At 43.1% G+C, this 16,140-nt stretch overlaps 1 protein-coding gene across 1 annotated transcript; it reads left to right on the forward strand.

Moving 5' to 3' along the window:
• Positions 1 to 14,845: 14,845 nt before the first annotated feature.
• LOC105809972 (olfactory receptor 1020-like) lies at positions 14,846 to 15,805 on the forward strand. Its single transcript, XM_012643881.1, has one exon. The coding sequence runs from the start codon at positions 14,846 to 14,848 to the stop codon at positions 15,803 to 15,805; it is 960 nt and encodes a 319-aa protein (XP_012499335.1).
• Positions 15,806 to 16,140: the final 335 nt, after the last annotated feature.

Here is a 16,140-nt window from a genome sequence, read left to right on the forward strand (position 1 = left end):
CATCACTAATTATTAGGGAAATGCAAATCAAAACCACAATGAACTATCACCTCATTCCAGTTAGAATAGCTAATATTATCAAAAAGACAAAAGATAACAAGTGTTGGCAAGAATGCAGAGAAAAGGGAAGCCTTACACACCATTGGTGGGGGTGTAAATTAGTACAGCCATTATGGAACACAACATGGAGGTTCCTCAAAAAACTAAAAATAGAAGTACCACATGATCCAGCAAGCCGACTACTGGGTATGTATCCAGAGGAAATGAATCAGTATTTTGAAGAGAGAGCTGCACTCCCATCTTTACTGCAGCACTGTTCACAATAGCCAAGACACGGAATCAACCTCGCAACATTTATCGTGTCTGACAATAGATAAATGAATAATGAAAATGTGGTATATATACACAATGAAATACTATTCAGCCATAAAAAATAATAAAATCTTGTCGTTGGCAACAACATTGGGAGGACATGATGGTAAGTGAGATAAGTTTGAGGCTGCAGTGAGCTATGATGACACCACTGCACTCTAGCCCAGGCAACACAGTGAGATGCTGTCTCGAAAAAATTAATTAATCCATTAATTATGTCAAAAATAACAACACGTTCCACTTGTATAGTGTTTTAGATCTCATGTAGCACTTTCCCAGTAAATCCCTACTCCAGAAACCTGTGGTCGATATTTGACTTTTACGCCAGTACATAACGGTACAAAACTTTTCATATAACTTCATAAATTTATGTGTGAAGTTATATGAAAATACATATGGAGGGTCTGCTGTGTACCTCATGACGGACTGAGTGTGGAGATGGTGTGATGAATAAGAAAGTCCCTGCCTTCAGGGATTCTACAGTCTTGCATTAAAATCCTGTCGGACTGTGTGTCCCAAGTTGGAGTTCAAAACACATCACCAGTGGCTCTGCCTATATCCTTCAGCCTCTCCAACCTGGGTTATATTTACCAAGCATTTCCATTTTGGGGTCACTGAGGCCAAGAGCCTTTGGAGTGGCCGTTTTAACAGGAACCAGATGGTGAGAGAAACACAGTTGTCTGAAGTTTCATTTTTATGTTCTGTGAATACTTTTCCCCTTTCATGCTGCAGGGGATCTGGGCCAAAGACTGTGAGTGAGTGGTGAAGAGGAAGAGAGACATGAAAAACTAAAAATGACAAACAGAGGAAGCAATGATACGTTCTCACTTGAGAAGTAACTGAGAGGAGATTGCTGGGGGTTCCTGGGGGCGTATGCAAATGATATGTAAATGTGACATCCATGCTAGCTCAGATTGTTGCAGCCCTTTTATTTTACATACTTGGTGAGGGGTCACCTGGAACATGCTCCTGGAGTCCACTATGCAAAATTATTGACTGCTAACCTCACAGCACCGTCACTATTTGATCACGAGTGAAACATTTCCCCACTCTGCCCTTAGTATCTCCTTTCATGTGACAGAATTGGATGTATAATCTTTAACATTCCTTCCAGCTTTGACATATGTTCTTGGTACAGAGAGTAATAATTTCCTTTGCCCTCGGTATTTCCAAGAAACTAGCCCCCGAGTTTGAACACTCCTAGAAATCCCAAATCATAGGAAAGATATGAAAAACAGAGAGATAATAGGAAAAGAAAGTTGTGGAAAAGAATTAACCACACAGGAAAGAATAGGAGAAACTAGAAAATACAGCAATGTACCTGGCACAACATTGTAAGGAATGCCCCACAATTTCCTAGGATCCACAAAGATTCAGAGCCGTAGGTCATCGGTGTCTTCCCAGCAAGTGCACCTAACAATACTAAGGGCAAATTAGGTTATCAAATTTTTTAATTGTTGAACTGAGCAAATTCCATAGAATGTATTGTCCCTGTAGTTAGTAAATTCTCTGGTGTCTGAGTAGAGATTTGATGCCCACGTGGTGAGGACGTTGAAAAAGGTGAATCATGCATCAGTCAATGTCTTTTGGAGTAAACCCTGATATCCCTTCAAATCCTGTGATTCTATCTTTCTATGAAACTTTTATCAGATTAGATTGAATTGAATTTTCTGAAACACTCAAGTTTTAGACCTAGATGCCCAAGAGTCTGTATTTGTAAGTCCTCTCGTAGCCTGCTCTGCACCAGCTCCAAACAATGTTAGTTATTCCTCCCATCCCCAATCCCTGCTCATCCTTTGGGGCCTAATCTGGGAAAAAGTAACAACCTATCAGATTCTCTGGTCCTGTGCCCTTCCTGAGACTCTGTCAGTCAAGTTTCAATTCACTTTTAGGTTCCTTTCATTTCCCCAAAGTCATTTCCTTCTATTATTTAACCGATAAGTATTTACTGAGCACCACTGTGTATCCTGCTGTGTTTGGAATTATATGGAACACAGAGCATGCACACACTGGTGTCTCCCTGCAACATGCCTATAGTTTGGATGAAGAGACAAAACATGTTTAATAATTTTCAAAATGGGCTTAAGGCAGTTTACTGCCAAGAAAGAAGTGGCATATCCAGTGTGGAAATGCTGTAGAATTTCAGAAGAAAGAAATACTGCTTTCAGGTAGGGTGGTCTGGAGGAAAGGAAGTTTAAATTGGACATTTAAATATGAGGAAGATAAATCTTGATTGGAGGAAGGAAGGGCCTCATAAGCTCGAGGAAGAAGAAGACAGGAATTAGAGAAGTGCATTACATACCAGGGTCTGACAGGATGCAGCTCAGGGCCAGTCCATGCTGAGAGGCATGGCAGATAAGGCTGAAGAATTTTGTGCAGAATAAAGGCAACTATAACTGTGTTTCTGAGAGCTGTCATCCTCAATCTTGGAGGCTGTGATTCAGCCCCATTAACACTGGGGGCTATTTATGACTGAGGGAGAAAATGTTGTGAAGTCACCAGCCCTCAAAGGCTTATTCCAGCAACTTCCTACTCAGCACCATCCTCAGAATGAAGCATGTGTCAGCAGCAGCAAGCGTGGTTTGCAGGAAGGTCAGCAATCAGCCAGCTGGGAGGGAAGACGGGGTGGGATGCAGAGGCTTGGGTGAGAAAGGTAGATGTAGGTGGAAGGTTGAGGTGACAGCCTGTGAGAAGGGTGGAGAAGAGGAGGTGTGCCTGAAATACTGTCATTAGGAAGCAGAGACGTGTATAGACAAAATTACTTGCAACCTGCCATTGTATTACCCTTTGTGGGGAAAAATATTTTTTTATTTAATTACTTACAACTTGCTGCTTGCAGCACTGTACCGTTTCAGCACCTTTGTGACTGGACAGCACTTCCCCCAGCTTACTCATCCCTTTGGCCACTCTGAGTCTGTATGTGATGTCTTCCTCCAGTTCTACCTGAGATTCACCTTTTTCCTCTTCTTTCCAATGACCATCTCCACAGCCATCTACCAATCCTCAGCAGGCTGATGGATGACTATCACTTCCTAGGAGATGCCTGCGTTTAGCAACTCAAAGACAATCTATTCTGCTAGGATAGAATCAGATAGGTTACTCTTCTTTCTTTGTTTCCAGGAAAACAAAACTATATTTGGCAATTTTAGTGAATCTACATTGCAATCCATAGTCAATACAAGCTATCATCCAGTGGGAGCTTACTAGGTACCAGACACTGTGCTAACCCGCATACTGTGCAAGCTATAGCTCATTTGTTTCTCTCAACATTCCTTGTGAAGTAGGGATTTTCAACCCCACTTTGCATGTGAGTAATCTACAAATCACAGACATTATGTAATTTATCCACTGCTACACCATCCATAAATATCAGAAACAGGATTTACACTCAGTTTAAGTGATTTCCAAGGCCATGTTAGTGTGGACAAGAGGATTTTAAGTGAAAGACAAGTTAACAAATTTATTTTAATGGTTATACATTTCTCTTAATATGCATTAAAGATATAGCTGTTGCATTAAATCCGTGGATTTTTAAGGATATTGTTTCTTAAGATAGGCCTGGATTTATTTTATTTTTAAGTGAGTTTTTTTTAAATACTAAGTAAATACTACAAGTAGCCTGTAAATTTGGCAAAAATCATGGATGACTTTTGGAAAACACTGCACTAGGCTAGACATTGCATATTACTGAGCGACATTTCTGAGAATTTATCCAATTCCCAATCTTGTAAATGCCACTGTAGCATATAAGTTCCCTATAAAATGCATAGTCAACAAAGGCATACTGAGATGCAAATGCCAGGGGCTCAGCTAAATTCAATCACTAGGAAAGTGACTCATTCCAAACACCAATGGGCCAGTGCAGGTGGTTCAAATTCATATCTCAGTAAAACCGCAAGTTTTATGTCTGATGAATCTTCAAGGTTCCTAATGTCCTCTGTAATAAGGACCTACCTGGTACCTATTCCAGCTTCCTTTCTATCAATGTCTCCCAAGTGGAATTTTGGAACTCCTGGAGATGCATGAAAATGGTAAGAGAGGTAACTTAGAGTTACTATCAGTATTTCCAAAGGCTGATTAAAGTAACTCTTTGGTAATTCAATATAGACTAATTAAAATATCAAGGGTTGTTTGTAGTTGGAATAATATAAACTCTGTGTAGTAATTCTAATTTTTATGTGTACTCAAAGCCTGACTGATAATCTTTGATATAAAATTAGAGCTGCATGAAATTAATAAGTGTATTTTGGGAGTGGTCACAATATTTTAGTTTATGAAATTTGTAGACATGGAGCAGTGCTTTGAGGTAAAAGGCAAAGAACCATTCCTCTAAGTGGTACCAGGTTTGTTCTATCTGTTAATGTCTTATTTTGTGCTGCACTTTGCTCTAGCCAAGGATTTTTTGGATGGAAGGAACAGAAAACTATTCAAGTTAAGCTCGAATAAAGTAGAGGTGTACTGCAAAGACAGCACAATTTTGCAGCTGCTGAGCACATTGAGCTTCATGGGGCCTGGATCTCGCTGGTATCTGCGAAGCTGTCAAGTTTGGAGCCTCTGTGACTCTCTCTTACTGGGGATGAATGGTCTCCTATCTCTGCTTCTTCTTGTGTACCTGTCCATATCTCCTCTCTGCAGTGTGGTGTCTGCCTAGCCATGCTGTCTGCTCCCCCATTAATGCGGCTTACACGTGGTTCTGGTTGCCATGGTACCAGCTCCCTCCCTGATCTGAATGGGCATCTGAGTCAGCCCCCACGATCACATTTATTCCCCAGATTCCTGGGAAAAGACCAGCTTGAAGATGCCCATTCCTGATCCAACCAGTTATACCAGATAGGAGGCCATCGCATGGTACAAGTTCCCAGAAGAAGGGGCTACGGTTAGGCAGGTATCCCAACACACATCCCCTACATGCTTTTATTTGTAAAAGTACCAAGTCTTCTTGGAAATGGTCACCATATAAATCTTAAGTAATAATAAATATTGAAAATAAACTCATCAAATATTTACTGAGAACATGGGATGTGCAGCCACGATGAGCTCTGCAGATGCTACAGTCTAGTTAGGAAGGGAAAAGATATACTCACACATATGATTATTGACATATATGTGGCCCCAACAATAAGCAAAACAGGAAGTCACCAAAGCGAGGGATCAGTGGTCAGAATTCTTCCCAAAGCCAGCACTTCCTCCTTTCTGCCTGTTTTTACTGTTTCACCTGGTGGTGACTGCCTTTCTTCTCCACCTCCCCTTCACCTGCATCAACACAAACCTTGTCCCCGTCTGCTCCCCCCAAAAAAATCTTTCCTGATTATACCAGCCAGAAGTAATTTCTCTGTTCTCTGACCTTTTATAATACTTTAAGTACCTTTTTTAGGGCACTTCAATCTTTCTGCTCTTCATTATATATATGATCATTGAGGTACATGTCATATCTCTTCCACCAGACTGCAACCTTCTTGATAATAAAAGCCATATGTAGACAAAAGACCTAGTACAGTTTCTTGCATATGGTAGGTATTCAATTAATATCAAATTAATTAATAAATGAATGAATGCCTGCACATATGCATGAATGAGTGAACAGTAGGTATTTATATGTAAGGAGGATTTGAACATATGCTGAAGAGAAAAGATATTCAAGGCAAGATAATATAAAATTTTCATTTTCCCTTTATAGTGAAAGAAGTTTAAACATAGACACCAAATCCATTCAGGGAATATTTTTTGACCCTCAACTGTTATCAGTGGATTAAGTACCCATTCTTGTCTTCCCTAGCAATCTAAGCCCACTGTTACAGATCCAACAGTAATTTCTACCCTTTCTCTTGACTGCCTCAAACTCTAGAGGCTTAAGAGGCCAGTTGCTAGCTTTCTCAGGCACTATTGTGATTAGAGGTGACCCTGTGATCTACATCTGGCCAGTGGGCTTTAGGAGAAATCAGCTAGCCAGGTCTGGGCTTCTGAGGAAGTTATTTCCTCACTGATCAAATCGAATCTGCCACAAAACGTTTTGTTAAATAAGGAATAAATATCCTTATAGCTTAAGACACTTTGCTTGAGTTTTCTGTTACTTATAGCTGGACAAAGGTAATATACCTATCTAACAAACAACTCCATTTAATTCAGCAGGTTTTCATTTTAAGCTTCTAAGATCTGAGCCCTATTCTCTTTTCACCTTCCACGATATTTGCCATCCTCCCATATATCCTAACTCTTTCTTCTGTCTTTGCCCCTTGGGAAATATTGGTCCTTCCTCTGCTCTATTTTACATTCTGTGGGTCGGTAAGAAAACCTCTGCTTGATTAATTTTATTCCAAAATAGAAAAGGAAGGCAACTGGAGTTTATCCGTGCTTTACAAACATTGTCTCAGGTGAATCTTTACAACCATACTTTGTGGCAAGTACTTTACCCCCATTTTGCAAGGGGAAACACTCAGGCTAATTAACTAAGGTCATACAATTTGTAAAAGTGATGAAGCCAGATTGTCTTTACCTGTTTAATTGCAACACTTTCCACTTCACTGAGCTCTCTCCCACCTACTCTCACTTCCATGTAAATTGGTTCCTTTGGGCTTATGTTGTTTGAACAATCAGCGCAATCCACATTTTCACCCTCATTCCTGTATCTCTGTATCCCTCACCATCAACACTTGGTTATCAGTGTCCATGAGGTGACAGCAGTTGCACAGACATTCCAAACATAACTCATCCTTGTCTTGGAAACCCACAGGGTAATTTGCTTTGACAGCAGATTTTCCTCCTAATCATGCTTTCCTCAGGCGAACACTAAGACAAATGGGAACTTTCTAAATACTTGTCTGGTAATGGGAGGGTGAAAAAGCCCAAGGTGAGAAAAGCAGCCACATGGTAGGGTTAGAAATGACAGCGGGTGGGTAGTGGTCCCTGTGTGGATAGCAGAAAGTTGGCCACACAATCATATCCTCAGACTCTGAGGTCAGAAATTAACACAAGTCAGAAAAGATGAAGATGATAAAGGAAATGAAGGAAAAGAGAAGAAGAAACAATGAGCATGTGCTGTGTGCCCCAGGAATTGCATATTACAAGTGCAAATAGCATATTACTCAACTTTTACAGCAAGCCTGGGCATCAGGTACTGTTACCTCCCCTCTCTTTTTTTATTGTGATGAAATATATGTAACATAAAATTTATCATTTTAATTATTTTAAGTGTACCATTCACCATTTAAGTATATCCAGTGGTCCCCAACCTTTTTGGCACCAAGGGCCAGTTTCATGAAAAACAATTTTGCCATGGACTTGGGATGGGGAGGTGGGTTGTCATGGGTGGGGGCTGTGGGGTAGAGCTTGGGAGGTGATGTAAGGTTGGTTTCCTAACAGGCCGTGGACTGGTAACGGGCCACTGCCCAGGGGTTGAGGACCACAGTATACCATATAAATTGTGTATAATACAATTTAAATATATTCACATTGTTGTACAACCATTGCTATTGAACATTTTCAGAACTTTCTCAGCATCTCAAACAGAAATTCTGTACCCATTAAATAATAACTCCCCATTTCTCCCTTCCCCCAGCCCCTGATAATCTCTATTCCACTTTCTGCATCTATGAATTTGCCTATGCTTGGTATCTTGTATAAGTGGGATCATATAATATTTGTGTGTGGTCTATTTCACTTAGCATAAAGTTTTCAAGGTTCATCCATGTTGTAGTTATATATCTGGATTTTAATCCTTTTTAATGTACATTGTACCCAATAGTTAAGTTTTTATCCCTCACTTCCTCCCACCCTACCCTCTTCTTAGTTTTCAATATCCTTTATGCCATTTTATGACTGTGTGTACCCATCATTTGGCGCCCACTTATAAGTGAGAACGTGTGGTGTTTGTTTTTCCATTCCTGAGATACTTCACTTAGGATAATGTTCTTCTAAGAACATCCAAATTGGTGCAAATGACATTATTTCATTCCTTTTTATGACAAGATCATTTTAAAGCAAATCTCAATGTCCTATCATTTCCCAGTACTTTTTTTAATGCCCATACATGTCCTTTGTTTTTTTTTTTTTTTAATATTGATGCCTCTACTTTGCTGGCGCCCTGAGCATGCTCTCTGTCTTCCCATTGGGTAGCCCAGGCCTGACTCAGAGGCACCGCTGCACCATCACACTGCGGCTGGGAGCCAGCTGAACTAAACTCTGCGATTCCCTTTAGTTCTAACAGTCCATGATTCACAGAACCACGAGCACCCTCACCCCAGTAGCCTCAGCTGAGCCCAGCATGATGCAGTCTTGGGAGAGCAGTGTCAGCGGACAAATGGATCGGTAGGAACCCAGCCTCCCAGCGGCAAAGCACCATCAGAGAGGAGAAAAGGAGGGGCAGGCAACACCTGGGAGGTGATCGGTGTGTGTGTTCGAGCCTGGTAACAAATCCCTGGGCCTCTCCTTATGCCCACTGGCATTTCCTGTGCTTAGAAGTTACCTTCATTTCTGAAAATATCATTTTTTTTAATCGTTAACATAAATAAACTACCCATTCTGTTAACAAGGCCCCTGGTGCCTCCTCCGATGATTTCCCAGCAGCTAAAGCCAGGAGAGCTCCCTGGGAGGGTCAGGCCCGAGTCCCTGCCCTAGGGTGACCCCATTCCCCTGGAGGTTCTACCACAGCCTTTGACAACAATGATCAAAGATTATGGCATTCTCTGCTTGTTAAGGAAAGCAAAAGAAAAAAATAAAAATAAAAGATTATGGCGAGAAAAGAAACTTGCCTCTAGCCCTAGCTCTGACCCTGGCCCATATTCATCTCCTAGCCAGTCTTTGAACTCAGCGTCCCCAGTTTGCTTGATCAGTATTAGGGCCCACAACAGACCCTCAACGTCTAGCAAAGAAGGCCCCTTGAGTTATTTAGTTGGGAAACTGGGCAAATGGTCCCCTATGTTCCTGCAAGCTCGCAAGGGACAAGATGACTTTTCTTCATCCAGACTTGAGAATCCAGAGAGGAGGCAGGAAGGCTCAGACCTGCTCCTGCTAAGCCATCCTATTAAATACTGCCAAGACTAGAGCCCCAAGCTCCAATGCCTCAAGGAGACCCTAACCTTCCTCTGCCTCAGGACCAAAATAACTGCCCAAAATCTAAAGGAGATAATCTCTTCTTCCCTGAGGCTGAGCCTTCCAGGACCCCAGGAGGAGATGTGTTTCAAGAGCCTCCCTGAGCGCTAAGCCTCCGAAGCCACCAGGGACCAAGCAGGCCTGGAGCTAGCTTTATAAACTCAGGCAGGACCAGAGTGCATCTGGAGATTTAGTCCTGAGTGCCGTGTTCTGTTTGCCTGAGCTATGTGTCTTGTCCTCAGGTCTGGATGTGTGGCCTCCCCAGAAACAGCTTTAAGGAGAAGAACCTGAAAGACCCAGGCTGGAGAGGGAGTCCCAGAGCCACCCCATGTGGTTGGGCTGAGAGGATCTGGAGTCCCCTCTGGAGATTCTCAGGCTGGGGAGTGCTGTCTGCTAAGGTTGGTATTTGTCTATTGGAAATTCTACTGAGTTCCACGGGAGCTGATTCAGAAAACTGAGGTTGCCTGTTCTCTTCTCCTTCCCCTCCTCCAAAATCCATACCCACACATCCCTCACTCAGTCAGCCTTTAAGCATTTCCTGAGATCCCGTGGTATTCAGGGGTCCCGAGCAGTGTCTTCCAGCTCCCCATTCCTTATGTGTTCATAATCAAACTTGATGGATGCCAACGTATGTCTAGCATCTCCTCTGTCTCCAGAAGTGTGCTAAGTACATTGACACGCCATCTTTCAGTCTCCACAGAAACTGAGCAAGCTGTGGCTCAAGGAGGTTAAGTAACCCTACCACATTTTCTGACTCCTTCCAATGCATCTCTGCCTAGTAAATGTTTACTGAGATTAATTCCCACCTCCAGGCCTTGTTCTTCCCCATCTCCTCCACCTGCCGTATCATCCTCGTTCTTCAAGGCCCAGCCACATGTCCCCTGGTCATGAAGCCTTCCCAGATCACTCCATGCCTCAATCACGCTTCCCTCAGTGGGTTCCCACTTCAGGGTGGGCTCCACCCAACTCCACTCTTTCTCATGGGAGCAAGTGTGTCTCTCAACAAAATTTTGAGATCTTAAATGGCCGCAGCCATGTCTCATGCTCCTTTGAACCACAGTTGTTTACATGCTTTAAATGATCGTAACTATTTAAATACTTTTGAATAATAGTAGTGTTCAAATACTCGCTATTTCCTTATTATAGAACTTAAAACAACCTCTGCTCTCAGAAGCTATAATGTGACAGGGAAGCAAAACAACCCAGTGGGGGGAAAGAAAGCCTTGGAAACTGACAAAGCCCGTTAAACAATTCTAAATACATCTGTGTGAGTCAAAATCAACTGTCAGGTTACAACAGTACACAAAATGAGAATTCAGTTGGGAAAAGGAAGTCTGGCCTGAAGCGCTGAGGGATGGCTTTGCAGGATTTACGGAGGAAACCAGGAGGTACTTTGCAACAGAGAACCTCAGAGTACATCTGGAAAGCTATCGGCCAGGGTGACCACAAATGAGAATTATTAATAGTTGTGCCTCTGGAGGAATCAAATGGCCCAATGGGAGTTGGGATGGCAGTAGCAAATGATTAGGAGGGAACACAGTCTTGGGCCATGGGAAGATGAGGGGAGAGGAGGATTAGGAAGGAGAACAAGAAACCTTATTTGCTAGCAAGGAGGATCCAGGAGCTCAGCCTAAAAGCAATGCTGAGTATGACTTTGTGTATGCATATGTCATCCTATCAGAGAAAAATGAAAGCAATAATATTCATTGTAGATCAGAGACTCGTGGACATTTGGATTTGACCAGAACTAAGCCCCTAAGAAAATTAGCAAAGAAAGAGTAAACATAACTCCGAGCTGAACAGTAGTGGGATCTCGCCTGTGAATAGCCACTGCACTCCAGCCTGGGCAACACAGCCAGGCCTCCTCCCTTTAAAAAAGAACAACAAAAAAAAAGAGGATACCTGGGGCCCTGGGTGGAGAACTGGAGCACAGAGCAGGAGGCCGACTTTGCTAGGTTAAACTGCATGGCTGAGTCATATGATAGGATTTTGCCACACCACCGGAACCCTGACTTTCAGGGTTGCATATTCTGACCTTTACGATAAATAGAAGGTTGTTCTCTGAAAGGCATGGAGTGTTCTAGTGGATTCTTCTGCAGTCACATAACCACAAGCCCAGCTCTGGGAGGAAGGAGAGGCAGCAAGGCAGAGGGAGGGTCCTGGGAGTCTCAGGAGCTCACTCATTATTCTAAGGCCACAGTCTTCGAACGAGGGATGTGTGCCCCCTAAAGGTACGTGAAGACTTTTCGAAGGGTTCATAGGCAAAACAATTTTAAGGGAACCAATTTCCAGAACCTCAGTGTCCATACCTACTCTTTCCTAAAACCAATGTCCTTGAGAACACGTCTGTGATGGAAACACGGTGTATCTTTCTCATCTCCGCCTTCACAGTTGCTCTCCTCCCACATTTGAAAAGAAATGCATCGGTTTTTTGTTTGTGTGTTTGTTTTTGTTTTAAGACAGAGTCTTGCTCTGTTGCCCTGAGTAGAGCGCCGTGGCATCAGCTTAGCTCACAGCAACCTCAAACTCCTGGATCCAAGCAATCCTCCTGCCTCAGCCTCATGAGTAGCTGGGACTACTGGCACACACCACGCCTGGCTAATTTTTTTCTATTTTTAGTCACTCAGCTAACCTTTTCTAAACTTTTTCTATTTTTAGTAGAGACAGGGTCTCGTTCTTACTCAGGCTGGTCTCAAACTCTCCTGACCTCAAGTGATCCTCCCGCCTGGGCCTCCCAGAGTGCTAGGATTACAGGCGTGAGCCACTACACCTGGCCAGAAATGCATGTTTCTAACCCATCCTGAATCTTACAAGAAGACATTTCAACAGCACACGCAAACTTCCAGGATATCACACAAAGATGTAATTTGATAAACAGGTGTTGAAAAGTAAATGACTTTAATAATTGCCTATAAAATCCTTTAAATCAGATGGAAATCTTCCAACAAAATGGAGGGAAAATCTTTTCAAATTAACAGATGATAGAGTATTAAAAATAAGTTTTGATGACACATCACTGTGTAACTCTTGGCATTAACTAAGAAGGAGTTCAATAAATTGAATGGCATTACCATGACAGAAATCCTTATATCCCCATCTATTTATTTACATTAGCAAAGTTTCTCAAAACTTAATATTTCATATACAAAATATTTGCCAGGGATCACAGCGTGAATGGCCAAGATACTGAAATAGATCCTGTAAGCTGGACAGAGCCTCCTAAAATTGTCCCTTACCGTCAGGTATAGAGTATCCTTTTTCTCTGGACAAGTTCACATGGATTCTTTTTGTGTTTCCTCAGGAACACTGACACAAAGATCCACACCCAGGCAGGAAGCTCAGGGAAGAGGCACTCACTGTCAGACTTCCGGGACCAAACCTTGACTTGGCTGATGAGAAATCAGAGGCCCAAGGCCAGGCCCAGTGGCTCATGCCTGTAATCCTAGCACTCTGGGAGGCCGATGTGGGAGGATCGTTTGAGCTCAGGAGTTCGAGACCAGCCTGAGCAACAGCGAGACCCTGTCTCTACTAAAAATAGAAAGAAATTGGCTGGACAACTAAAAATATATAGAAAAAATTAGCCGGGCATGGTGGCGTATGCCTGTAGTCCCAGTTACTTGGGAGGCTGAGGCAGAATGATCGCTTAGAGCCCAGGAGTTTGAGGTTGCTGTGAGCTAGGTTGATGCCACAGCACTCTAGCCTGGGCAACAGAGCGAGACTCTGTCTCAAAAAAAAAAAAGTAAAAAGTAGAAATCAGAGGCCCAGAGAGAAGATAACTGCCCAAGGTAACAGAGCTAACAGGCAACAGAGCTGGAAGCAGAAAGCCAGTCTCCATCCTGTCAGTCCAGTGCTCTTTCTGCCATACACTGTACCTGTTACAACAGGTGAGAATAAAGGTGAGGCTGTTCTTCTACATTCTTCTGCACAAGGACACCACATTTCCTCTTTGTCCTCAACGTAAACCTGTTTGACATGGATGAAGAAGTTGGTGAGGTTTTCCTACTGATTTTCAGGATGTAGCCCAGACATTCAAAGAGAAAGTTGGGGGGGCAGTGGAGCAGAAGACAGTGGAATGTGTTGGGAGGAAGGAGAGGACTCTGGGCATTTCCAGTCATCCCATGGATTAATATCTTGCAGAACAATCAAACATGCACTAAAACACCATTTCCAAGCTGATGATCTCCCAGGTGACATTCAACTCAATGAATTTGCAGAGGACAAGGTGGTTATTCTATAGAGGATGGGATGCTCTAAAGCATGTTTAAATACAAGACAGAGTGAATACTGATACATGCTACCACACGGATGAACCTTGATAACATTAAGCTAAGTGAAAGAAGCCAGATGCAGGCCAGGCACGGTGGCTCACGCCTGTAATCCTAGCACTCTGGGAGGCCGAGGCGGAAAGATCACTTGAGGTCAGGAGTTCAAGACCAGCCTGAGCAAGAGCAAGACCCCATCTCTACTAAAAATAGAAAAAATTATCTGGGCGTGGTAGTATATGCCTGTAGTCCCAGCCACTCAGGAGGCTGAGACGGGAGGATTGCTTGAGCCCAGGACTTTCAGGTTGCTGTGAGCTAGGCTGACGCCACGGCACTCTAGCCCAGGTGACAGAGCAAGACTCTGTCTCAAAAAAAGAAAAAAAAAGAAGCCAGATGCAAAAGGCCATATACTGTATAAATCCATTCATATGAAATGTCCAGAATGGGAAAATCCATAGAGACAGAAAACACATTAATGGTTGCCAGATGCTGGGGGAAGGGGAATGGGGAGTGACTACTAAGGGATATGGAGTTTTATTCTGGGGGTGATGAAAATGTTCTTGAACAAAATAGTGGAAAAAGTTGCACAATCTTGTGAATATACTAACAACCACTGAACTGTATACTTTAAACTGGTGAATTTTATGGTATGTGAATCATATCTTGATTTTTTTAAAAAAAACAGAATGAAATAAGTGTCCAATAGTGTTATAAACACATCGTATAGATAGAGAGGCACATGAGATCAGGCAAGAGGCCTCACATTTATTGATTACCTGCCACGTCCTAGGCATTCAGATAGTTTATCTTCATTTTTCAGTTCAGGCCATACAGCAGCCCTGAGAAGCAGGCATATTTTCTTCATTTCACAGATGAGGAAACTAAGGCTCATAGATACAGCTTATCCAAAAATATACAGCTAGTTAGTACCACAGTCAGAATTAAGACTCAGGTCTGTTTGGCTTCACAGCCTGTGTGCTTTCCACTATGGCACCATCCTTCCCATTAGCATCTTGTGAAAGGAGCCTCATACTTGCTGAGTGTTCTCCCTCATCGTACCTTGCACAGGAATGGACATCCTCTAGTAACACTGCTTGAGTGATTATCAATTGTCACCTCTGCAGATGACACCCGGAGAATTAGCCCTCACCAGCGGCAACCACACCCCAGTTACCAAGTTCATCTTGCTGGGATTCTCCAATTATCCAGACCTCCAAGAGCTTCTCTTTGGAGGCTTCCTGCTCATCTATGCCATCACAGTGGTGGGCAACCTGGGAATGATAGCACTCATTTTCCTAGACACCCGTCTCCATAGCCCCATGTATTTCTTCCTCAGTGTCCTCTCCTTCCTTGACGTTTGTTACTCTTCCGTGATCACACCCAAGCTCTTGCTCAACCTTCTGGCCTCTGACAAGTCCATCTCTTTCAACGGCTGTGTGGTCCAGATGACCTTCTTTGTAATGCATGCGACAGCTGAGAGCTTTCTGCTGGCCTCCATGGCCTATGACCGCTTCATGGCCATCTGCCAACCCCTCCATTATGGTTCTATCATGACCAAGGGGACCTGTCTCCAGCTGGTGGCTGTTTCCTATGCCTTCGGTGGAGCCAACACTGCTATCGAGACTGGGAATGTCTTTGCCCTGCCTTTCTGTGGACCCAACAAGATAACACACTACTTCTGTGACATACAACCCCTTCTCCAACTGGCCTGTGCCAACACAGCCACCGCAGGAGTGGTCCTCTACGTCTTCTCTGCTCTGGTCACCCTCCTGCCTGCTGCAGTCATCCTCACCTCTTACAGCTTGGTCTTGGTGGCCATCGGGAAGATGCGCTCAGCAGCTGGGCAGAAGAAAGCCCTCTCCACATGCGCCTCCCACTTCCTGGCCATTGCTATTTTCTATGGCACTGTAGTTTTCACCTATGTCCAACCCCATAGATCCACTAACAATACCAATAGCCAACTAGTGTCCATCTTCTACACCATCATAATTCCCATGCTCAACCCCTTCATCTATAGCCTCCGCAACAAGGAAGTGAAGGGTGCCCTGAAGAGGAAGCTCCAGATCAACATCTTTCCCTGCTGAGCCCCCTAAGGTTGTTTGTTGCAAAGAGAAAGACATAGCATCTTCCAAATCACATTATGAATGGACCAAACCAAGAGCAGCCCTGGTTTTGATGGAGGTAGAAGAAGTTAAGGAGAAACAGCAAATATACTTTGTACAGAGCATTACAGTTAACAAAGCATCTTCTTATTCACTATAATATTGAATTCTCACCACCACATTGTGAGACAGCCATTGTCACAATGATCCCATTTTACAAATGAAGGAAACGTGACTCAGAAAAAATCAGTCCATTACCTAAAGTCATACAGTTAGTGAGAGAATGAGTATTCGACATCAGGGCTTCCACATAGAGA

This window comes from Propithecus coquereli, unplaced genomic scaffold (assembly GCF_000956105.1).
Source record: "Propithecus coquereli isolate 6110/MARCELLA unplaced genomic scaffold, Pcoq_1.0 Scaffold202, whole genome shotgun sequence".
NCBI classification, from domain to species: domain Eukaryota; kingdom Metazoa; phylum Chordata; class Mammalia; order Primates; family Indriidae; genus Propithecus; species Propithecus coquereli.